This window comes from Battus philenor, unplaced genomic scaffold (assembly GCF_028537555.1).
Source record: "Battus philenor isolate CCGP_79_NKW_IND1 unplaced genomic scaffold, ilBatPhil1.0.hap1 SCAF_1, whole genome shotgun sequence".
Taxonomy (NCBI): Eukaryota; Metazoa; Arthropoda; class Insecta; order Lepidoptera; family Papilionidae; genus Battus; species Battus philenor.
Window position 1 is genome coordinate 12557592 of NW_027181661.1, and position 26358 is coordinate 12583949.

Genomic DNA, 26358 nt, shown 5'->3' on the forward strand with positions numbered 1-26358 from the left:
GAGCCTTTGAGTCTTTGAATACCTGTATCAAAATAGTATCATTCTACCCATACATATTCCAAAACAATGCTGCGAGACACGAACTGCGTTTACCTGCGTGAAGGTCTCGCGTACAAAATATACTTAAGGAAAATGTTCTATATTAACGACAATAAATTATTCTTTGAAAAGAAACAGATGAAGTAGGTCAGTATAAAAATTAAATAAAAGTCATAGACCTACAATGAAACACAGTTTTGAGTCTCATCAATGAATACAGAATCAGAGGAAAAACTAACATGTGTAAATCAGTGCAATACCAGATTTTGGAATTATCTTCTTGTTCACTGATCACAATGAACATTTATTTCCCATGCGTTTCAATAATGTGATTTTAATATACCACTCTCTACACCATCTACGAATAAGCGCGATTCAGTCGTCACTTGGAATTATTAGTGTCAATGCATCTGTAATTGCATCTCAGCGGAACCTAATAATCTTATGACGTTGTGTTACCTGCTTAATTACAATCGTCGCCCGCTTTTCCGGGAAGGAAGCTACAAATTGCTTCCTACTTCTTCTAGAACTTCTTTATTAGTTCCCTTGATGTACGAAAGAAAACCACAGTATACTAGTTTATTATTTATTATCTTAAACCTTTTAGGCATTTAATCATTTCTTCAAGTTTATATCACTCTCTATTTTATTATTTCGATTACAAATTAAAATTGTATTTAAAATTGGTACATTAACTATTCTGGAACGGGAAACTATTAATATATGTTAAGAAAATAAAAATAACATTACAAAATCATTTTTACTGGTCTTACAGAACCACATTTTAATCCTGGCCTTTCTCTAATAACAGTAAAGAATTTAAGAAAAAATATTTTATCTATTCGTTATTTTTAAGTATATACAATTACTTTTACCGTTTTTCTTTCTCAGGGTCGATTTTCGCGGACTAAAGTGTGCCAGTGTGCTCCGATCAGGCGTCAAAGCTGCGATGTACGAAAGCAGTTGTTCCTACGCCGGGGCTCTGGAATTAAAACGAAGTACCCTTAAAGAAGAACCTTGGCCTACAACAGAATGGCCACCGTACCGACTCCATCAATCAACTTTCGAACAACTGAAACAGAGTGTAGAGAAAGCAAAAGCAGCACTCCAAGACAGATCAGGACTTTTGGGCACAGCTACTGCGTTCGGCGATTTTTACGGTGGGCAACTAGGTCAAGATGCTCCCGGAACAACACTCGGTTTTGGAAGAACCACAAGAACGGACGACACCATGCTGGGATCGATTGACAAAAGTAAATTAGGTAAGTTTGTTTATTGATTGTAAGTTTAGTAAAGAGATGATAGAATTCGACTTATAAGATAATGGTTCTGGAAGGGAGATCACGGAACGGCAAGTGCAGAGTACGAAGTTCACCTACAAGGTAAATAGACAGGCCATTTTTTAAAAGTTCTTTTGGAAATCAACAGGGTTGGTCTATGATCAGCAATGGTAGGCCTACGAATAAAATGATGATGATAAAGATGATTCAGATATACATTTTCTGATATTAACTATATTATTTACGAAAACTGGGTTCGCATGCGGATATCTATAGCACAATTATACAATACGTTGATATTATCCCGCCGCTAGAAAATAATCATCTGACCTAATTTTACAATTATGCGTTTGATACATAAGCGTACCCTATCAAACACGTTTATTATATGTATTACGAAGTTACGACATTATATCGTTTTAAAGTACGTCATATCCAGACCAAGATGTAACATAAAACATGTATACTAGTACAATGAACTTTAGTTGTGAAAAGGTATTCTTTGCTACCTCTAGCTCCGTTATAGTAAAGAATTAAGGCAGCTAGCCTCGGGGCATTACATTTAATGCCCTCCGCTTTACGAGATATCGCCATTTTTAAGACTCATTGTAAACGATGTCGAATAGGTATTTCATGACAGAGTGTGAAACGCTGCAGAAGAATAAAAATCGATTTCTTTACGTGAAAATGCTCGGTGGCGTGAATGTGACTCTATTCCACGGACGTAAAGCTGCTTTCGCGTAAGTTGGCACCGGGGATGTAAACCCTTTAGATGAGTAAGAGTCTGTTTTGAAGCAAGGTGGGGAGCGGGCTTCTTCTAAAGATAACAATCGCTCCCAAGGGAGCGAAATGGGGGCGTGCAGGATCCGAAAACCCCGCGGTCGTCAAGGCAACGCTCCCGCCCACACCCCGCCTGTGAGATCATCCCATCGCCTTTGATAAATACTAATGAAAATAAAATTTTATCATTTGCGTAGATTCCATTATTACCCGAGGGTAAAGTTCGCCCATTTCTTGCATTTTAACGAGAAGGTGCTCTATGAGGAGTTTTGAGGTATTACTGCAATCGGCATAATCTTGTTCTCGCAAGTAAATAAGTTCGATACGTTATCGGTGTTTTGGTCACTTTGCAATATTAATTGTGTTTCTTGCACATTTTTGTTGATATGATATATTCTGCTTAGTTCCATGTCAAAACAATTATTTACTGTTATATTACGGCACGTAATCGGCATCTCTAATAAGTGTCATAGTTCACACATGTAAAAGTAACAAATTATTTACCGTTTTAGTTTAAATTTACGTATACGCACATACAAGTTTTTCTTTTAGGTCTCTCTAATTCAATAATGTCTTTGCATGAATCAATATTTAATATGTAATAATTGATTTTAATATGTTAGTATATGTATGATTAATCAATAAATATTCCTGCACAAGTTTTCAATTCAAACGTACAATTGTTTTTTAAGATCATTTAAAATATGTGTAAAAGCATACGGCAAAAAACAATCACCTTTGCTTAATCGGTTCATAATTTATAACTTATCACCCAGTCCAGAGATTACTAAATAATTTTGTCATACGGATATAACATAACGTTTTATCATAAAACACCGAGACGAGCCCGACCTTTACATTTAATAAGTACTTATTGTCAGATGTCAATATCGTTTCATCATGGCATTAAAACGTGGTATTAATCTATCTATATCATCACAGACCACATATAACCTGAATTACTAATATATTTCACAACATACTTCCATATTTGAGACTTTCAATTATAAATATAAATTCCGTAACATAAAACATTCTATAAAAATGCTTGTAAAAAATAAGAACACTACGTTCAAATTTTTAACAAATGCAATCGCAAAAAATAAATCTGGCAACTGTCACGGTTTTCCACCGAAACAAAAAGCGAAAAAATATTTTCGAGAGCATATTTCAGACAAACGAGAGTCTTTAATTCCGCATCGCGTCGGAGAATAAAAGCCATCGTATCGTTCAGAGGCCGAGAGGCGATATTAAAGAGTTGAGAGACAATGGAACCGTTCTAACAAGACAATGGACTTTTTGCCATTAAAAAATGCTTTTTGCGAAAAATGTTAATTCGGGATCCGTAATTGTACTACCGTGCCTTCGTAGCGACGCCTTTCCGCTCATGGCGTTAACGCTCTCAATAACAACGCTCATGTTTTAGTTCAACTTCGAGATAGAAAATAAAAAAATAAACGAACATCGCGCTCAGTTATTTTTTCTTTTTTCTTTTATACCCATATAAAGTAGATCTATTGAAGTGTGTTCAATACTAGCTGTCCCTTACCCGTTTCGCGTGGCCCGCACTTCCTTTTGTGGATGTAATTTCATAAAATAAATTCTTTATAAATTTTATCATGTCAAATATATATTCTAGCCAAGTTCTAGGTATAAAATAAATTAAGTTTTATATTTTACACTTGTTTTACTAAACGTCCCTTCCAAGTCAATTCCAAGTCGAGGTTCGAGAGTAACCGTATTGAGCCAGTACACAGGTAGAAATCTATTTTCTATATACATATTTATTATAGGTGTAAAAGTATTAAACAGTTTCCAAAATCTTAGTCAATTCCTTTTCAGCTCTATACAAAGAACATTAAAAATAGAAGTGTTCAAGAAAGAGATGTAACGGTCCGCCGACCGCAACATATAAATCTCACGGAATAAAGCAAACATATAAAGTCAATTCCAAAGAAATAAATTCAAAGAAACAACGCAAATACAACTGAGTTATTTTTCCCCATGTACATTAATTTTCTACGAACCCCTTAGACAACAGGCGCTTGATAAGTATTCTCGAGCCAAGAATACCAAATAAGTAGCAAATAGGCAGAGTTCAAATATATTTACATAATATTCAAATTAGCGCGAAAATCTACGCTCGGCCTTCCTAGGGGCTGCCCACCCTAATCTTCTAGTGATTAGAAACAACGTATTCAAATTTATGAGCCCCTGGGCGCGGAGTTAAAGAGTTGTTAACACGAAAATGATTGTGTTACGTCCCTAACAGCACTCATAAATAGCATCTGCTTTTATTTTAATTGTAACAATTAATTAGACATTTGTAAGCTATCTTATTACCTGCACTTTATTTTCACTGTATTTTACCATTTTTATAGTAATATATATATACTGTTAGATAATCGGGATCTTTTATCTTTAATTATTATATGAAAATAAATTTTAACGAAAACATTCATCCCGTTACATTTATCGCGATTAACAATTTTTGTATTACCAACTTAAGTAGGATGATAGGTGTTAAAATTATTTTAATGATTGTTGTATTATGAAATACACACTAACCGTAATTGAAATAAATGAAATGCATTATTAGATCGGTGCTAAAAATATACGCTGCAAGCGTACTTTAGGTATACCCAGTATATCAATTATAATGCCGGCTTTTAGATTGTATCATGATAAAATATATATCAATAAATCATGTTACGATGTGGCCCAGATACGAGTTTATTGATTTTTTTAATGTTTATTGCATAAGCGAAAGGGCTGGGGTGGGTTTTTTGTTTCACGATTCATATTCATTATGTGCGAGCCGATAGCGTTGAACTTCGTGAACTAAATTTCAATTGTCGAGTTTATAAACGGAGACGTCATAGACGCGCTGAATTATACTAATTTTTCTTTGTCTCGTTGGTTTCCCTGGTTATCTTAGGCACCACATCTGCGCTCATCTAGTTAGCATATTGGTAGTACGTAACAATGTCAATGCTTACCTACCGCTACCTTGCTTGCTAATGTCGACATCACGGCGATACTTACCTGATCGACTTCTGCCCAGTAGAACCTACCGCCAATATTTACCTTATTTAAGTACTACTTAAAGATTTCTCGCTCCTAGCTTTGCGAAATTTATTTCATATACAATTAATGTATAATGAATGTATGAGTAACAAGATGTTGCCATTATGTAAACTGTAGACTCCTTTTAATTTAATTGAAACTAAACAAAAATATTTTTCACTTCTAAAATTTGATTACCTTCACCTGAGTATTTCCTGACACGGGCACGGTCCTTTATTCGCCAAGTAGCTATAATTTATGTCGCTGATTTTTGGTTCTATGATTTTATTAGTTACAACGCAATGTTTTCTTTTAAGATTTTAACGCTACAATCTTTTTTATCTTTCGTACGAATGTTATTACGCTGGGATTTACAGTAAAAAACTACATTTGTTAATTTAGTAGTGGCTAACTAATATTGCCAAATAAAATGAAAAAAGGCACCCTCTACCTATACGAACATAAATTATCTCTACACGTCTCTACACGAAATCCAAGGACGAGGTCTATGTCCACTAGTGGACGTCCCACGTCTGAAATAATGCTGATTATAAATCATTGAAATGATGTAATAAATTTTTATTTAGCGGTGCAATTTTTTTAAGTTTCATTACAGTTTGAATATATTTGTAAATCCATTGACTATGGAGTTCGCATAAATATCTTAAAAGTTAAATAACTGAAAATATTTATCAAGAAAACATTAATAAAACTGGCTATTCACGTTCATAATACAAGAGATATTATTGTTTATGGGTAATTATTGAAATTTTCTTTTTAGTGTCACGGGCTATATGAGCACATATTTAAAAAAAATTGTATCATAACGTAAATACCATATGATACAATCTACGATACAATATTTACCAACTATTTTATTAAATAGAACTCATTTGTTGTGAACAAATCTAATAATGAAATCAAAAAGTTAACGCTGACTTTTTAAAAGGGAGAACGCACAAGTTAAGCCACCGCTAAACCAATAATCCCTACTCGAAGTTCTCAGCTATCCCTTTAGCATTATACAAACAAACAATTATTACTCAATCGACGGACGACGAGCAAAATAAATCAGACGTAATGATTCCAGTGGGGTCGCATAGCATGTCTTTTAGTTGTGTCCCTGTGACAATAGATGGCGCGCGATGCTGCGCGCGCGCATATAGCGTTGTTTTGCCCAAATTCATGGGAACCGTGGCGTGGACAATGAGGACTTAATTGTGCGAAAGATACACCAGTGATGGTCTCTCCCCCTCTCTACGAGATTTATTACGACCCCTTGAGTAGATCGGCGTTTCGCCAAATAAATAGTTCCAAAACATATTGCGCGAATAATTCTATTGCGGAGTGACGCATTAATTTTTTAGCGCTCCCACACTTTTCAAAGTTCCTTAATGATAGTCTCTGTAACGGGCTATGTTTGCAATGATATTCTTACTACATTAAATATTATCCATTTTTTTTTAATTTAAAGTAATTTTTATATGGAACAATACGGAATAATTTAAATAATAATTTATTACAATTCATACATTTTATTATATTACTCTTAATATTACTTTCTTAAAATTCAAATTTAAACTAAAATTCAAACAGTTTTGTATTATATGATATTTATGAAACAAAATAGTTAGTTACAAAGTAATAAAATAAACTCTTGTCAACCACTTTACAGCTTTTGATGTATGAAATTAATATAACAACATAAAATAGTTCACGGAACTTATTTCCTTTATCCAATGATTTTTGGCGTTTTTATTACAATTGTAACGTTGGTGGAGTCTCTTATGTTATTTGTTGCAAGACATATTTTTAAAATGATATATTGTCATTTTTAAGAATAAATTAACTTTTACTTACACTGACACCTGGTACACATAAAATTTAGTTTTTTGCTTTCTTACAAGAGGTTTTCAGTAGTAAAACCGTATGGGTTTAAACCCAAAACAATCTAAATTCAGGTTGAAAATTCTAAATTTTTTTTTTGTTTCCTATAAGATTACAATAATCACTTACTAAGAAAAATTTAACATATATTCTTCTTCTTGCAATCCGATAGACGCTCTCTGAAACTACAGGCCTGGCGATGACTGATCTTGCAGTGCCCGCTTCTAACGACTTCCTGAGATCTTAAATATGTCGTCGGTCCTCCCAACGGAGGGCCCACTCGGAAACCTTCAGACTTAATGGCCAAAGGATGCATGGACGAAGTGTTCCTCCAGGTGCTGGTTTTTTAGCGGATGTTCTCGTTTCTGATTCAATCTTGCAACGAGACAACAAGGACATCGCTCTCCTTTGCTCTCTGGATGATATTAATATACGTTAATTAGAAGTTAAAACACAAAACATCAAAACTGTATTCCATGGCAATAAACTATTGTTGTGGATAATCATAATAATAAAAATATCCAACTCAGACAACATTGTCATGATACTAAGCTATACCACAGCTCATTGATGCAAGCTGGTTACATTACAACTCAATGTTAATTAACCATCTACTAAAACACTCTAAGTTGTTGCCTGGTAATTTATTTATTGCGTGAGTTTAATTTTGTAATTATGTTAATTTTGGAAATAATCACAGATTCATAATTCAAACAGTTCTATTTATTACTGTAAAAATATTATTATGACTTAAATGGTCAAAACATGTTAATAATTTTGTTTACTTTTCCAGGTACTGAAAAACTAGCAAGCGGACTGGGAAAGGGATATACACCGACTCTCTCAGATACTCTGCGCACAAACAAATGCACAGGTCAGTGTTAATTTTAAATTGAGCGAAAAATTATAAAAAAATTAATTACTTTTTAAATAATAAAACTTTTTTTTTATTTTTACAACAAATATTTCTATTGAAGATGTCTGTCAAAACCAAATTTGTTTTAAGTAAATTTTTAAGTTTTATTTTAAAAAAAGAATACAAATGTTTTTTTGGGCCGCTAGAGCCCTGAAGTACGGAGTCGAGACCTCGGACCGGTAAACAGAGCGCATGCCGTTCGCTTACAAAGTAGACAGATGGTCTTGTAAAGATGACGGACGACACTGATTGCATTGCCGGTATCTGTCCTATTCGCAAACTATAAACAAGGCCTTTGTCAAACAGTGGACAATCTATAGCTAAAATAAAAGTGATGACAATGACTTGTATTAGTTTTAAGTTTCATTAGTCATAAGCCCATAATTTATTATTGTGCGTATATAATACGAACGCGATGAAAGTTTGAACTAAGATTTTTAAAAAAGTTCTCCCGGAAGATTATGAATATTACCTATTAAATCAGAAAGTTCCTCCGATCTCCCCCAACCCCATACTTCTCTTCCGTAGAATAATTTACTCGTTTCGGGTGGAGGCGTTATCTCATATAAATAAACGAACCTCCCAGCCTGTTATCTCGCGCCGATGACGTCACTGCGCTGCCTTGATTAATGATGTCATCAGTTTATGTATATGTTTTACAGGAGGGCACACCCCTATATACGTATTGATTTCATGATGATAGCATTCAAATGTTACATATGTATATGAATACCAAGTATGTATTAAAAGCGGGGATACTGGCGGTGCTATGTAAAAGTGCTCTATAAGAAAGATTTAATTGAATTCGGGAAAAAGACGACATTCATATGTGATAATATTGTCGTTTTTCTCTAAACAGTCAGTGTTACACCTAGTAAGAACGATATATGACAAAAATACGTATTAAATAATAATTGCGGTTTCAAAGAGCATTCTGCAATACGTCTTTGTTTAAAAGTGTTTAGATATTATCTAAACTGAACTCCGTAAGATTTAATGAAAACTTTCTCTAATAAAATTACAAACTATTCTGAAGCACGTAACCTTTTAGTAAGCAACATAGTCAACGATCTTACAAACATCTTCAAAAAAAGCATATACGAATTTTTTTTTGATAATGTAGATTTTCATAATACAAATAACTGTCTCGACAAACTTGTTTCTATCAAAAGTTATTTGCCTTCCGCATTTCAATAGATTATTCTACTAATACTCCATAAATATGTGCAAACTGTCAATAATTATATATCTTCACCTATTAAACACTTCTCTTTGCATAATAAAGTCCACAAGAGCCAAAAAAAATTTAAAAAAGATAACTTTCCAAAACTCCTCTCTTTTTTAAATTGTCGATCAGATATTAATTTAATTTATTTACATGTATACATAATTTAAAAAAATTAACTCATGTGTCATTCTGAAGACCTTGTTCGGAGTTTCTCTATTCAGGAATGTTAAGATCCGTAGATGAATCCGTAGATGAACATATATTAGCGTTCGAATTAATAAGTTAACGCGGCGGAGAGAAGGTCGCATAGCACACAGAACTGTAGGTCGCTAAGGCTTTATTGTTGTGGAGTGGAGACTATGACCTGATAAGCGCAGTATATAACTTCTCGTGGCTGTCGGGAGGCGCTGGTGGCAGGTTGGCAACCAGTTTAGTTGGAAATCTGTAGGGAAAGCCTATGCTTGGCGGTGCATGTCCCACAACTGAAATGACATCATCATGAAAAACTTATAACTTATATTTATTGAACACACACAACTTAAAAAAAATATTGAAACAATGTAAACAAAATAAGTTACGAAACATAATTGTTATAAAATTATATTTTAATTACGGAAGAAATGATGTAGCACGATTATTGCCGAGTTCTATCAGAAATACTTAACCGCGTGGCCAAGCGGAAAAAGCGTCTCTTTGAGAGCAGTTAACTTTTAATTGCCCGTCAAAATAAGCCTCGATTCTTTGAACTCGACTCTGTAATGCGTCAATTGAGCATCTCCAAGAGGGGCTCGGTTAAATCTGAATTCTTTTTCATCCTCAACTATGCGTAAGTACAAAGTGATAATCGCTAACTGGATGTCGATTCACCCATGTGTCTATAGGGTTTTTTGTTCAAAAAAATCTTTCCAAAGTACAATTACGATAAGGACAGCCTAAATTGCATCACATGTTTATGATGATTTAGATTTCAATTGTGTCTGCGGTTTTATTTTACTTTTGGCATTTGTATTTTTCAACAAAAATCTTTTAAAGTTTTACGCCTATTTCAAACGACACTATATAATCTGGAACTATTAAAACTTTTCAATAAGTTCAGCGGTACCATAAAAGAGATAAAAGATAATTATGTATTTTAACATGTAGTAATCCGAATTTTGAAAATGCTTTTTCTCATGATATCTCATTACGTTATTCATTTTTCAAAACATTAAGTTGTAGACAAGATATACCATACATTACTTGGCAGCAAATGCATATCTTTAAAGCCTGTACAGTGTGAAATAATTATAATCTTCTCGTTTGTAATTCTGATGAAAATCGAAATTAAAAAGGAATTAAAAAGTATCTGTAATATTATAGATAACCACATAATATCATAATATGTGAGCACAGAGCTTGTGTCGAAATGCATTGGTTTAACAATGCTATAACAAAAAAAAACACACGTGAACTCCAAAATTTAAAAAGAAACTTGCAAAGGGTATTTCTAAACAATCACTGCCATCGTTAGGATCTACAACTAAATTGAGCCACGCGCCGCAATGATGCTTTATAATTAAGAGTACTTTTGCTACAAGGACATGGTTGCTCAATACGCAAATGGTGTATACCCTTAGGCATTATAGGGTAATTGTTCTTAGTTTTTTTTTTTAATATAATTTATTTTAAAGAAAATAAATGCATATTTATCTATAAAATTCAATAAGAATTTCTGCTAATGAGAGGTTGATTTTAAATAAGTACAAATATTTAAAGTGATGAATGTACATTGTCTATATAAGCCATGGTTGCACATACTTATTAAGACTAGGGGCCACTCGGGCAATTCATGAACTGATGGCTAGCCGGCCGCCAGAAGTATAGGTAATTAAAGACAATAAAGAATTGATAATAATTAGAATTCAATATTTTTCGAATGTACGTGAGGCTTATTCTTGCTGTCGGCGGGCCACCAGTATTCGACGGGCGGGCCGCGGTCTGTGCATCCATGATATAAGCTGACATTTAATGTATGACATACCCTATCCTTATATTAATGGTTTCAGAAATAACAAAAGTGTATGGTGTGAAAAAGAATGTCCAAATTCAGATTACTATATATTAAAATTTGTCATTGTTTACTGTCTGTCCCTGCATACTAAAACTAGTAAATAATAAAATCATGATTTTTTTTTAAAGTCATCAGTTTATAGGGTGATAAAAATAAGTGTAAAAGGTGTAAAGGTACAACTCATCATGATCATATCAGAGTAACCCACTGCAATGCATAGACCTCCCGTAAAGACCTCAACGATAACCGATGTTTCGCTGCCCGTCGATCGGTCGGTCGGTCCACGTAGTTGGAGCCTAACCACACCGAGTCTAACACCTTGTGGTTTTCACTCGAGAACCTTTCGGCCCCAATGGCCGTCGATTGCATGAGCGATGTGACCCGCCTATTGCCACTTCGACGAGCAATTCTTCGAATAGCTCATTCAAGTAAATATTTATTATACGTTCTTATCTTTAAAGCTTTTACACCATTTTCCAATCATCTTGAATGATTTAATACCGATTAAACATTTTTTAAATTATAAACCACCCTACCCACATTATCAACAAACAGCATTACCCACGACACTCGTGCTGATGACCTCCAAGAATTAACTAACTCCGCGCTAAAAATTGTTGAGTGGGGTGAAAGCGTTAAACTAACGTTTGACCCCGTAAAACATAAGTCATTACATTCACACTAACAGCCAAAAATGCTCAATGAGAATGGGACATTTATCCACGTTCAAACTCCAAGGAGTCATCATTGATAAGAAATTACTCTTAAACGAACATATTCAGCACACCTTCAAGAAAGCATCGCGCATATTCAACAGACTTTGTCTTTTTCGTAAAACAATATGAGGGGCAAATCCTGGTAATTTCCGATCTTTATCAGTGTTAATGAGCAAATTATGACATATGCTGTTGGCATATAGGAGTAAGCGGCTGTTAAAAAAAGGATAATGAGAAAGCTGCTGAGAATGCAAAGAGGCTTCACCATCAGGATCACACGAGCGTTTAAGACCATACAACACAGCCGCTCTTGCACTTTCTGAACTCACTCCTCTCGGCGTCAAATTCCGAGAGTTGAAAGCACTGAAACTCACAAGGCTCACCGGTCTCTTTCACCCTTTACCTGATGACACAGCTCTAAAACGCCCTATACCACACCACAAATTGTTGCACCCCGCTAGTAGAGTATACATTTCTGTCCTCTATTCCTCTAGAGATAGTAATAGCACTCCACCCTCTTCCCATGTTTTGTACATCTACACTGATGGAAGCAAGTTGGAAAACTCTTCCGTAGAAGCTACATTCGTCGCTTATCCGGAAGGCCGCCAGACCGCTTCCAAAAATACAGACCTCACTCCTCTTGCTCGGTCTTTCAAACTGAGCACCTCACCATTTTAAAAGACTGTTCGTGGGCCAGTTCACGTACACAATCACTCACACGGACTCTTAATCAGCTAACGTCGCACTACAGAATAGAAGCAATACCCACTCGCTCGTCAAACAAATTAACACTGATACACGCACGCATGTTTGCTACATTAAAGTTTACCTGGGTCAGAAGCCACACAGGTGTTGTCGATATCGAGGCAGCCGACTTGGCAGCTAAGATTGCTGCCACAATGCACTCTGCACCGGCGCATTTTGCTTTCTTTCCAATGAGTTTGGTGAAGAGCGAAAGCCCCGCCGAACACAACCGCACTTGTCAGGGTAGATGTGAAAGCTCGACTCAGGCTCCATACAGCACATGACAGCTTCTGTAACCTCCGACATAAACAAACTACGTCAATTCATCACGTCTTTCTATATCACACAACTGTTAAACAGGCACGGGTACTGCAAGCAACACCTGCCGTTTCAGAATAATCGACAACGATGTTTGCCCATGCAACGGCTCCACAGTACAGCCTTTTTAACACTTACTCAGACACTGTTCCGATTCGAATCCAAAAGACGTACATACGTGACTCTTTGCGTAAACCTTGATATACCTCCGTTCTTAAGAACTGCACGTCCTTAAGAAAAATTATACAGCAGAATCTTTTGATAAGTTAACCCGACACATTATCTTTAACCTTTAAGCATTTAACAGTCTATAATACTTGGGCAGCGATTTCAAATATAATAAAGTAGATATGAACGTACAATTTATTAGAAGTCATAATTTATATTGTTTATGTATATATATTTTAGCATAATAGCAAAAATTATATATAATAACAGGTTGTCAAATATCTCCTTTCCGCTTTTTTGCTCTTTATTCAATGCTTTATAAAAAGTGTTACAGTGATCGGATTTAATTCAAATATGCGCCGTTTTGTTCGATAATCTGTTTCCATCTAGACGGCAACTTCATAATACCTCCCTCGTAGAAGCCCCCCTCCTTATTTGCGAAGAACTCGGACAGCCACTTTTCACAAACCTCTTTTGAGTTCAACTTTACACCACCAAGCGCGTTCGCCATGGACAGGAACAGGTGGTAATCATTTGGCGCTATGTCCGGGCTATATGGTGGATGTGATAAAACCTCCCATCCGAGCTCCCGTAGCTTCTGACGAGTCATCAACGAAGTGTTTGGTCTGGCGTTGTCCTGGTGGAACACTACACCCATCCTGTTGGCCAATTCTGGACGCTTCTGGTCGATCGCCTGCTTCAAGCGGTTCAGTTGTTCGCAGTAGATGGTAGAATTAAGCGTCTGGCCATATGGGAGCAGCTCATAGTGGATGATTCCCTTCCAATCCCACCAAACACACAGCAAAACCTTCCTAGCCGCCAATCCCGGCTTGGCCACTGTTTGGGACGATTCACCGGCCTTCGACCACGACCGTTTTCGCTTGATATTGTCGTATGTGATCCATTTTTCGTCGCCAGTCACCATCCGCTTCAAGAATGGGTCGAGTTCGTTCCGTTTCAGCAGCATATCGCAGGCGTTGATTCGGTCCAGAAGGTTTTTTTGCGTCAAATCATGCGGCACCCAAACATCAAGCTTTTTTTGTATCCAGCCTTCTGCAGATGGTTTAAAATGGTTTGGTGACTAACTCCCATCTCCTGGGCGATGTCACGAGATGCCACATGCCGGTCTAACTCGATGTAGTCCATGATTTGATCGGTATTTGTCGTCACAGGTCTTCCGCCGGCTGGCTTATCCATGGTGTCGTTTTCGCCGGCTCTGAATCGTCGAAACCATTCCTCCGCGGTTCGAAGTGATAGAGTACCATCCCCCAAAACACCATTAATCTCACGGAAAGTTTCTCTAGCGGATTTGCCTTTAACGAAGGAAAACTTTAAAATAGCGCGAATTTCGGCGTTAGTGAACTCCATGTTTACACGTCTATAACTATTGAACGCAATATCCAAACTAATCATGCATAGCGTCGTTTTGTAGGTTATGTCAAGACCTTTCAAATTATGTATAGTATTGCCAGATACGAGCTCTGTAGCGCTTTGTACATAGCCGCGAAATTCAAAAGACAAAAAGGCGAAAGGGAGATATTTGACAACCTTTTATAACGCTGTCGTGAATCGCAGTTGAGAAAAGTAAATCCGTGTCAAATAGCGGCAATCCCTCTCCCAACTGCCTGTAAACGCGAAAAAAAACATGTAAACGAAACAATTATAATTAATTTTAAAAAAACTGCAGCGATATTGGACCTAAGACGGTCTAAAATTTTTCATTCCTCTGTTCTTGTTCAGCCATCCTTAATAAGCCTAAAACTAACGCAGTTTTTTATTTAATATCTCTGCGTTGCAAGTAATATCAAAGTAATTATGTAATACCTACAGATAAGGACTAATAGTGAAAGCATCTGTTATAGATTAAGAGATGTTTATGTAGAGCTTTCCCTAAGTAAATATTAACATATCAATTTAATACACCATGGAAGGCCAATTGAACGCCACCACCCGTGTCAAATTATTGCGCGTGGGACTCTAATGTCGAGAGTGTACTAATTTCTAGTGACAAGCGTGACGGTCATGATTTTTTATCTCAAGCGGTTACAAAAGATACCCTGGGTTGTATTTTAGGGTTGAGTTAACTCGATAATTGTTAGTTGGATAATTTCGTTAGCTTTTTAAATTGTGTTATCTTTTTTGGATGAAAGAGTCTTCAATATGATAAATGAATGGTTTTGTGTACGCGAATACGTATTTATTCACTAATCAATGAAATTTTAAGCCTTATGCCAATCTTTAGTAACAACTATAATAATTGACAATGTTTTAGTTGCATTTTGAGACTGATATTTAACACACATTTTCTTATACAGACTGATGGATTATAGGTGTAAAATCTTTAAAAGGGTGAATATATAGCATATTTTTCGACAATAAGATTTCAAGCGTTTACAATTAACTTTGGAAAGTGATTATTGAAATATGTTACATTAATTTATTTTTCTATTGGAATACGAGAATCCAATATTTTCTGACAGTGGTAAGTCTGCAGAAATAGATATTTAACAATAATTTCAATTTACAGCTATCCAAATTTTAAGACGCCTTTTTCTATATTATTATGATTACGTTAGTTATCATTTCTGGAAACAATGACTTTTGGATAAGGCATACATTAATTGAAAGCAAATGAGCTGTTTGTTCAACCTTTTTATAGCTTTTACACCTTTAACAATTCACCTTGTAATAATATTTAGCACTTAATTATAAAATCAATGATTACATATGTCGGGTATTCATTTTCAGAGCTCTTAACCGTGTATGGACACGCTTATCGTAATTTGTACCGAATACACCATCACGAAACTCTCCGGCACTCAATTGAACAGTCAATCATTCTGTTTCGTTGTTCCGGTGTCCCGATAACTGGCTGGGTGGTGTCGGTCACGCTGGCTCGGCGAGCGAGCGTCAGCGATTTGTCACGCGTTCAATTCCCTCTATGAAGCTAATGAAGACACCCCCTGTGGGAATTTTTTGTTATATAACAGTTTCTAATGTGATGATCGTTGATCAAATATTGTCTAAATATATATAAATTGCTAGACAACTAACAGTATTATACATTGTTTTCCCTAATTACGATATATGTTACTATCAACATACATATAAGTTACAAACATACATATAGGTTGTAGTTTAGTACTGACGATTAAGTACACTATTATTTTCTCCACCGTGACTAAAAATCTATAAACATACATCCAGAACAACTGACAACAAGGAAACTTAGCCATCAGCAAAAGTTTTTCTTTTTTTAGCGACATTGCTATAACGGACACGATTTGTTTTACAACTTAATCTTATATTATGTTATATATTATGAAATCTTAAACATCAACCTCAATATGCTGAAGCGAATCACTATATACAATAGTACGTACTATTTTGAAAACATATCGAGCACAAGTTTGAAAGCCGCCAAAAAATCAGAACCTCGTATGGGCATGTTAATAAGCCGACAATCTCGACACCAACATTAAGATTACAAACTACTGAAACCCGTCCCCTCTGTCCCACCCCCGACAGGCTTTATTGACCGAGACAGAGTTAACAAAATAAATGGCTTAAATTCTACACCCGTAATGAATACATAGGAGGGATACTGAGTAAATCATTGTTACGTTGCATTTCGGACGATGCTGCTCAAGCGTCTGGCCCAAGTTACATGCGATTGAATTGTATTTCAGGTTTCAATAATTTTTCGAAAGAAGAGAGTTCTCTTAAAATTGCTTCTTTTAAGCAATTTAAAACAACTATCTCTCAATTATCTTTCTATTTTATTGGATACAAATACAAGATAACAGAGGTTTTTAGATTTTTTTTTGCGTGATCACACGGTATCTACGCAGAGGGTCTATTATTACGTACAATTCAACATAATATTGATTACGACTGTAATTACCGACCTATTATAAATTTCAAACGTTATTTCTCTTTCGCGTGGATAAAGAAATCTTTACACATTAGCATTAAAATGGGTAAGAAAATGAAATATTTGGTTATTTCTTGTAGTTTCAAATCGGTGAACAAACATAGTTTTAATTGAAATTGCAGGCATTTAATTTTTCTACTTTCCAAATTTCAATTACTTTTTATTACTATGAAAATAATCATGGTAGTGTAAAAATATACCTCAGGCACTGAAGACAATGCATATGTAATATGTTGAAATAATTTTAATAATATGAAAACGCAATAAAAAAGTAGATACATGTAGAACATCATTATATCATCCGCAGAATGGCAACTGCAAAACTTAACCCTCCAACACAGATGTATTAAGAATTAGCCAGTCGTAACCTTTATCCAGAGTTTTCCGATGATCTTAAAAAGGTCGTCTTTCCATTTTAAGGGTAAGGGTAAGGCAAGCTGCTCGCGCCGGTCAGCCGTCTCCACTCCAAGCAAAACCAAAATCTTGTGCCTCTAGTTCCCCCAAAACAAAGCTCGTTCTCCTTAGCGTCGTTCACCTCATTTTTGTAAGTTATAACCAAACTAACTACCACCTTGTGATGTCCTGCCATTGGTCCCGACTTTTGGCCATCTTTACAGCGTCCTGTACAGTACCATAACGTATGGTGCAGGATTTCATCAGACTACCGTATTGAACTGGGATATTTTCCAAGTCTTTCCAAGTTATCGCTCGATTTCCTTCTACGCACTTGAGAGAGGTAGAAAACCATCTGGTAGTGATTATATTAATCGCACCGTCCAGCTAATGCGGAGCATGTACCCCAAAAAGTACTTTTTTAAGGCTTTAATATGATTTCTGTCCACCACCTTTAGGGTTCCCTTCTCAGCTCCATAAAAATATTGAGAAAACCAATGAAGAAAACTAGAAAAAATTAAATTAAGATTTGATGAAAAGTTAACAATTAAAATTAAAATAGTTCGTACATTTTCTTCGTAATGTTTGCAAATATTGTAATTAGATTATATTATTTAGTGGAATATACATCTTATCCTTTCCGTGATTCACGCTTTCATATATAATGGTGATCAAAAATTTTTTACTAGAAATAGTATAATTTAACCGTTACCGCTCATGACTTGTACGGACACGCTGTAACCGGCACGCGCCGACCGGATACAGTTGCCGAGCGCGTGCGCCGGCGTTACTAACGCTCAATGGAACGCGCGGAGGCGCACTTAAAACATTTTTATTGTAAGCGAGGGTTGAAGCATCATTGTCGACTCTCCCCACGCATTTTAAGAAATATACTATATCTCGTCATAAACAATGGTGATAAGGAATATGGTTAAATCTTATTTTTAAATCAAATAATTGATTTATACTTGAAACTGGATCGGAGCACAAATATTTTTTCTATTTTTTTTCATTACGACATTTTTTTCTTTACGAATTTGTTAAAGTTTGAAGAAATTTAAAAATGCTCCTATTACAAAATGATAAAAAAATAAACCAAACGGTAACCATCGTAATAAAATTCCCGTGTGAGTAATTCAATGATCAGCGCAAGAACGGTTACCGTTGCGACCTTTAGGGAGGCCTGTGTCTTGCAGTGGGTGTCGATTGGTTGAAACGATGTCAAATCCACAATACTATTAATATTATTAAGCTTTAATGCGTGTAAAATTATCTTGAAAACACTTCCTGAAAAACAGATGACTTTTAAATGATAATATGATGTATATTTGCCATTAAGGTTTTATTTACGAATCCATTTCAATACTTGTAGGGGATAATTAACCAAACAGTAACTTCAATGCATCCTAGGGATGCATTCTATTTGGCACTTCTAATGCTCATGGTAGTAAACAATCGACATTTTAATGTACTAAAAATTAGTATGAACGCTTACATTATTCATTACAATAACTGTAACAAAAATGCAAAAGTTTAATATTCACTCTTATACAGATTACGTAAACTATTTTAATTACAAAAACCTATTTAAGAAATTGAGTGACACTTCTGTCAATTTTCTCATGATTAATTCAATTATTGATATGTAATTTATTTTTGATTTATTTCACTTATTAAGCATTAGTTATTAATTAAACAAGACAATTATTACAAAATTCTTGTGAATAACAACGAATTGAGTAAACATGGGTAGCAAAGAGCATTATGAGCGTTGGTTAAAAGTAAAAGAAGACTTAGGAAAAACATTAGTGGCAGACAACAAGCTTCAAGAGTTAGCGGCTGAAGGAGTAGGGATAAAGCCACAAGGTAATGCTGTCGAAATAGTTGGTAAAGTTTATGCTCAGTATTGTTCGTTGTATAACCGATTATGCGAATACTACGATCAGATGGATCAAGTACAACGACGACCATATGTGAAAACTATAATTGATGCAGTAACTTGCCGTTTATTAGAAGTAAAATCGACGCTAGAATCTGTCGAAGTTTTTGAATACACCTATCCCGATAATGGTTTAAAACAAATGCTAATTATACCTCAAGATATTGAAATTCTTTGTCCGTTCTTCTATCCATTTGAAATAAGGGAAAAAGAAATGCAGTACATCATTGATCAAATTTTTTCTGGTAATAGATTAGGTGACCCATCTCCTACAGCTTCAGAAATTGAGCGTCGAGAGCAAGAACGTATAGAAGAAGAATTAAGATTAAAGGAACAGAAGGAAGAAGAGATGAAAAAAAAAATTGCTCTGGGTGAAGATATCGAATCTGTAGAACCAGAAGTACTCACACCGGAAGAAATAGAACAAAGAAGACTAGAGGAGGAATACAATCAACATGTAAATAACATACAAAGAATGGAGCGTTCGCGATATATTATTAGACAAAAGAATAAAAAATTTAATAAAGATAACGCTTTATATCTGGAACTGGCAGGTCTTAAGAAACCAGAAGCTCCAGAATGTATGAAACGAAAAGCCGCTGCAATGATTAAAAAAATTTATAGACGTTTTATGGAAATTAAAAGAGAACAACTAATTGATAACAAATTAAAGACAAAACTTCAAATGATCATTTCGTCACAACCTACACCATCAGCTAAGACTGAATTAAAAAGAGTGGAACAAATCCGGCGTGAATATAGACAAAAATATTACGAGAAATGTCTAGAAGAACATTTGAAAGAAAAAACTCGTATTTTGCGGCTTAATGAGGGTTATATAATAGACGATATTACAACTGAAGTAAGGGAATGGTTTCGGGTTTGGTATAAAAAAGTACGTACATTTGACGAATTCCCATGGCCTGATGAAGGGGGAACAATCTTGGTAGTGAGAGGAGATACATTTACTGTTGAAGAATATATGGATTGGCGGATTGAAGAGGATAAAAGACTAAAAAAAGAAGCTGGCAGTCCTAAAACAAAAGAACAAATAAAAGAAGAGAAATTAGCAGCAAAATTAGAAAAATTACGCATCGAAAAGGAGGCTATAGAAAAAGAAAAGAAAAGAATTCTAGATTATAAAAAGGCTCGACTTAATCCCGCCAACGACCCTGGTGTTTACGTTAATTTGGGTTCAAAATTTGAAGGCGTACAGCAAGCGTGGAAAGATTATCAAATTCAATGGAAAGACATTGATGTACCTAATGCTACGTTAGATGTTGTTAAAGGTTTCATAAAGCAGTTACTTATTGAAGATGTTTGCAAGGATATACATTTGCAACTCCGACCTATCGTAGACGTGATGATGAGATTAGAACTAAATCGATTAAAAACCGCACTAAAAAATGATTACCTTGCAGCTGGAGTTGACAAACCCCCACAGAGTGAAAAAAGAAAAAAACCACGAAAAGCTAAAAAACCAAAGCCTGACAAAGTACCCCCAGTAACTATGTTTCAGGAATTATATGATGAAGGTATTATTAGGGATTATCCACGCCTCACACTTGAAGATTTTTGGGGTGATAGAAATTATGGTGCAGCTGATATGAGAGCTATCGAGTGGACACCATCATTTCCTCCGCCTTGCTTGGGTGATGTTAAAGAACAAGTAAGAATACGTTGTATGCTGACACTAGGATCTTCTTGCCCAAATGCTATCCGCTCAGTACTTTTAGTAGGACCTACTGGTTCCGGCAAAAGAACTCTTGTTCACGCTTTAGCAACCGAAACTAACGCATTATTAATAGATTTGTCGCCTTTTAATGTATATGATAAATTTCCGGGGCCAAAAAATATGAAAACAATGTTTATGTACATAAACAGAATTAGCAGATTAATGCAACCTACGATTATTTTAGTAGCAAATGCCGACAAAATGTTTTACAAGAAAGTCCCGCCCGAAGAGAAAATGTTCGATCCCACAAGACTTCAAAAAGATTTTTTTAAGGAAATTATAAAACCTATTACAGAATTCGACAAAATTTTAATTGTGGGCACGGCATCTGAACCATGGTTGTCAAGGGGTGGTCAGATATTAAAAGCTTTTCCATCTTTCATTCTGTTTCCGAGGAGTGACTATGGGAGTATTTCTTACATATTAAAACGTACCTTAATGCATTATCATGGTGTTAACAGAGAGTTTGACGTTCATAGTTTAGCTCATGTTTTACGCGGTTTCGATGTTGGCACAATTAAAAAAGGACTAGAGGCTCTTCTCAGTGCAGAAAGAATAGCCCAATTGAAATTTAAGCCTTTAGAGCCCGTTGAGGTTCTTTTTGCGGTAATGGATGTGCCAAAAGGTAATTACGTCGATCTTTTTGACTATGATATGTTCTGGCAATGGTATCTCTCTACTTCTCCTTGGGGCCCAGAATATTTGTATTACATGGCCATGCTAGAATCACAACTTGTTTATAAAATGAAAGAGAAGAAAAAGAAAAAGTAAAAGTTGATTGTTTCTTTATTATGTATTTAATAAAATTGTTTGTGTTTTTATTCACTCCTTATTAAGTTCAAAGTACATCTGAGTATTAAAAATTAGCTCGTTGAATATTGACAGTTTTCGTAAATGTAAATATCTTAAAATAACTATACAATCGAAACAGGGCATATATTTTATACGAAATACATAATAATATTACATACGGAACCCGTTATTTTCATAATGAAATATTATTTTCATACAAATATATCCATTAACTTAATTTGTTTTAGCAAACTATTAATTTATATTTAATTACGTTAATTGATAAATTTTATCAAGTGTTTTTTAACTTAAAGGAATACAGAGAATCATATGATTTATGGTAGTAAATTGTAAACAAGTAAAAAATATTAATAAATATGTACATAAAACAATAACACTCACAATTGTGGACTTATAGAAGAGTTTCATATAAAACCACTGTTTTCTTAGGTGACCGCTTTGTTTGTTCCCTAATTCAAAAATATTTCTTTCTTAATTTAAAAAAAAAATTATTACACAAAAATGTTCGTTTAACTTTCTCGGAGTTATCAAAATAACATCGAAGCAAAATCTAGATTTTTTCCGTTATTGTCTCTTCAAATTTATAAATGATATATTGTCATTTACGCTGAGTAATATTAAAGGTCAAAAATAATTATCTTACTGATAATAGATATCTTTGTTGTAGAGGTTGATTCTAGACATGTAAAGCATGTTTAAATAGCGCAACGTTTCACTTATAAAGGCTGTAATGACTTATCATGTTATGTCAAGCCACAAGCTAATGCGCTAATTATCAAAATATTAGATGCTTGATTCTTTATAAAAACGGTTTTAATCATATGTTAATATAAATTTTGTCTTTTTTCTAGTCATGGAAGTATAGACTATGGATTAAACACATTGACATTTGACATCTATCATTTTTACATAATCACATTTTCATACATATACATAATAAATTCGCAGTTTGTCAGTAACAATTGATATCATTAAAAATTATTTGTAATAATTTAAACTTACAATAATTAATAAATAACATTTTGATAATTTGAAATGGGTAGCAAAGAGTATTACCAACGATGGTTAAAAATAAAAGATGAATTGGAAAAAACACTAATTGCAGACAATAAGATTCAAGAGTTAGCAGCGGAAAGTGTAGGAATAAAGCCCCAATGTACTGCAGTAGAAATAGTAGCCAGAGTTTACGCTCAATATTGTACGTTGTACAACAAGTTATGTGAATATTACGATCAAATGGATCAAGTACAAAGACGACCTTATGTTAAAAATCTAATTGATGCGGTAACGTGTCGCTTGTTAGAACTTAAATCAACATTAGAATATATAGAAGTTTTGGAATTCACCTATCCTGATAATGCATTGAAACAAATGTTAATAATACCTTATGACATAGAAATACTTTGTCCGTTTTTCTATCCATTTGAAATAAGGAGACAAGAAATGCAATACATTATTGATGAAATTTTTGCTGGTAATCGAATAGGTGACCCAAAACTTACGCCTTCTGAAATGGAACGACAAGAGCAACAACGCGTTGAGGAACAGTTAAGGTTGAAAGAGCAGAAGGAAGAAGAGAAGAAAAGGAAAATCGCTTTAGGTGAAGATATAGAATCAGTGAAGTCCGAAATAAAGCTTAGTCCTCAAGAATTAGAAAGAATAAAATTAGAAGAAGAATATAACCAACATGTAAATAATATTCAACGTATGGAAAGGTCAAAGTATATAACGAGACAAAATACTCGTAAGTTTAATAAAGACAATGCCTTGTATTTAGAACTGGCCGGTCTAAAAAAACCTGAAGCGTCTGAATATTTAAAACAACGGGCTGCTATGGTAATACAAAAAGTTTATAGAAGATTTATGTCAATTAAAAGAGAACAAATAAGAGAGAACAAACTAAAAGAGAAACTACAAATGATCATATCTTCACAGCCTGCTCCATCAGCTAAAACTGAATTAAAAAGAGTACAAGAAATTCGGCGGAATTTCAGACAGAAATATTATGAAAATTGGTTAGAAACTAACTTGAAAGAAAAAAATCGTATTTTGCGTTTAAAGGAGGGTTACATAATGGACGACATTACTAGTGAAATCAGAGAATGGTTCAGGATTTGGTATATGAATGTCCGTACATTTGATGAATTTCCGTGGCCTGAAGAAGGCGGGTCAATCTTAATTGTAAAAGGTGAAACATTTACGATCGAAGAATATGTGGAGTGGAGACTGGCAGAGGATAAAAGACTAAAAGAAGAAGCTGGTAATCCAAAAACTAAACAACAAATCAAAGCCGAAAAATTGCAAGAAAAACTAGAACAAAAACGAATTCAAAAAGAAGCAGCGGATAAAGAGAAAAAAAGACTGTTGGACTACAAAAAGTCTAGATTTAATCCCGCTAACGATCCTGGTGTTTACATTAAACACGGTACACATTTTGATGACGTACAACGAGCTTGGAAAGATTATCAAACTCAATGGAAAAACATTGATGTACCGTGTGCACCACCAGACGTTATTAAGGGTTTTATAAAAGAGTTACTAGTAGAAAACGTTTATAAAGATATAAATTTACAGCTGAGGCCCATTGTAGATGAGATGATGAAGCTTGAGTTAAATCAGTTAAAAGCATCACTAAAAAACGATTATCTTGCTGCTGGAATAGCTAAGCCACCCCAAAGTGAAAAAAGAACAAAGCCTAAGGTGCATAAAACACCAAAACCAGATAAAATGCCACCAGCCGCTATCTTCCAAGAGTTGTTCGATCAAGGCATAATTAAACAGCATTTGCGTCTAACACTTGACGACTTTCTGGGCGATAGAAATTACGCCGCAGCAGATTTAAGAGCAATAGAATGGACACCGTCCTTTCCGCCGCCTTGTTTAGGTGATGTTCGAGAACAATTTAGAATACGAGGTTTGCTAACACTTGGGTCTTCGTGTAATAATGCCAATCGGTCGTTACTTTTAGTTGGTCCCGCAGGTTCTGGAAAAAGAACACTGGTTTACGCCTTAGCAACTGAAACTAATGCACTGTTAATAGATCTTTCACCTTTTAATGTATATGACAAGTATCCGGGACCGAAAAATTTAAAAAGAATGCTTAATTATGTCAACAGCATAAGCAGATTAATGCAACCTACTATCATATTGGTTGCCAACGCTGACAAAACTTTTTATAAGAAAGTACCACCAGAAGAAAAAATGTTTGATCCAACACGATTACAGAAAGATTTTTTTAAAGAAATTGTTAAACACATTACAGAAAAAGATAAGATTCTTGTCGTTGGTACAGCTTCAGAACCATGGCTATCAAAAGGTGCTCAACTTTTAAAAGCTTTTCCATCGCTTATCATGTTCCCTATGAGTGACTACGGTAGTATTTCGTATATTTTGAAACAAACCTTAATGAAATATCATGGAGTTAATAGAGAATTTGACGTTCATTGCCTAGCTCAAGTTTTACGAGGGTTCGATGTAAAAACAATTAGGAGGGCTATTGAAACAGTTTTGAATGGTAATAGAATAGCCCAATTATACTACAAGCCTCTCGAACCTTCTGAAATACTCATAGCTGCAATGGACGACCCCGAAGGAAACTGTATCGATGCCTTTGATTATGAAATGTTCACGCAGTGGTACCTTTCTTCTTCTCCGTGGGGCCCAGAATTTTTATATTATATGTCGATGCTGGAATCACAGCTTCATTACAGATTGAAAGAATTAAAAAATAAATAGTGAACATTTATGTTAAATGGTGTCGAAACAATTATTACCTTTCCATGTAATAATGTCATTTCTCTTATAAGAATAAGATAAATAATTACCTATTTAAGTGAAATACAATTATTCTACGTCATCTAACATTTTCCTATTTGTGCCAGGTACTACGATTTAATTTTAAATATGAACTTAATTGAATAAAAAAAATTAAACAAAAAAGCCAGACAAATTCTTAATTTTTTTTATTATTACTAGTAGATTGTATTAATTTTAAACTAAAAAGTATACTCCGTTTTTTATTAATTAATGAGTTAAAAAATATAACAATAATTTTATGCGTAGTTTGTGGTCTTCTTTGTTCAGATTTTTGTCGTAGCTATAAATTTTACATCGAAACAAGTAGTAATTCAAGGCGTTAACTACCGCACCTCTAACAAGTTCTATGATTTTACGACAGATGCCGCTTACCTAAAGAAAGAAGAAAGTATTGTCTTTATATTTCTAGTTCAATAGATGGCGCTAAAACAAACTTTACGAGGTAATACACTTTAATTCGTAATACCACTTTCTTAAGGTGATTTTAAAAGCGAAATTTGTAAATATGTATGCAATTTTCAATAGACCTACAATAT

At 34.7% G+C, this 26358-nt stretch overlaps 3 protein-coding genes across 3 annotated transcripts in view; all 3 read left to right on the forward strand.

Annotated features, from left to right (window-relative positions):
- Ets65A (DNA-binding protein D-ETS-3) overlaps positions 1-26358 on the forward strand; it is a 77921-nt gene that overhangs the window by 155 nt on the left and 51408 nt on the right. Inside the window, exons 2-3 of the mRNA XM_068762254.1 lie at positions 931-1301; positions 7846-7926. Coding sequence (XP_068618355.1) covers positions 931-1301; positions 7846-7926 — 452 coding nt within the window. The remainder of the gene's footprint in view (positions 1-930; positions 1302-7845; positions 7927-26358) is intronic.
- Positions 19265-21964, forward strand: LOC137920385 (IQ and AAA domain-containing protein 1-like). Its single transcript, XM_068763746.1, has one exon. It carries the CDS (start codon positions 19265-19267, stop codon positions 21962-21964), a length of 2700 nt encoding a protein of 899 aa, XP_068619847.1.
- LOC137920459 (dynein regulatory complex protein 11-like) lies at positions 23042-25741 on the forward strand. The gene has a single exon (XM_068763856.1). The coding sequence runs from the start codon at positions 23042-23044 to the stop codon at positions 25739-25741; it is 2700 nt and encodes an 899-aa protein (XP_068619957.1).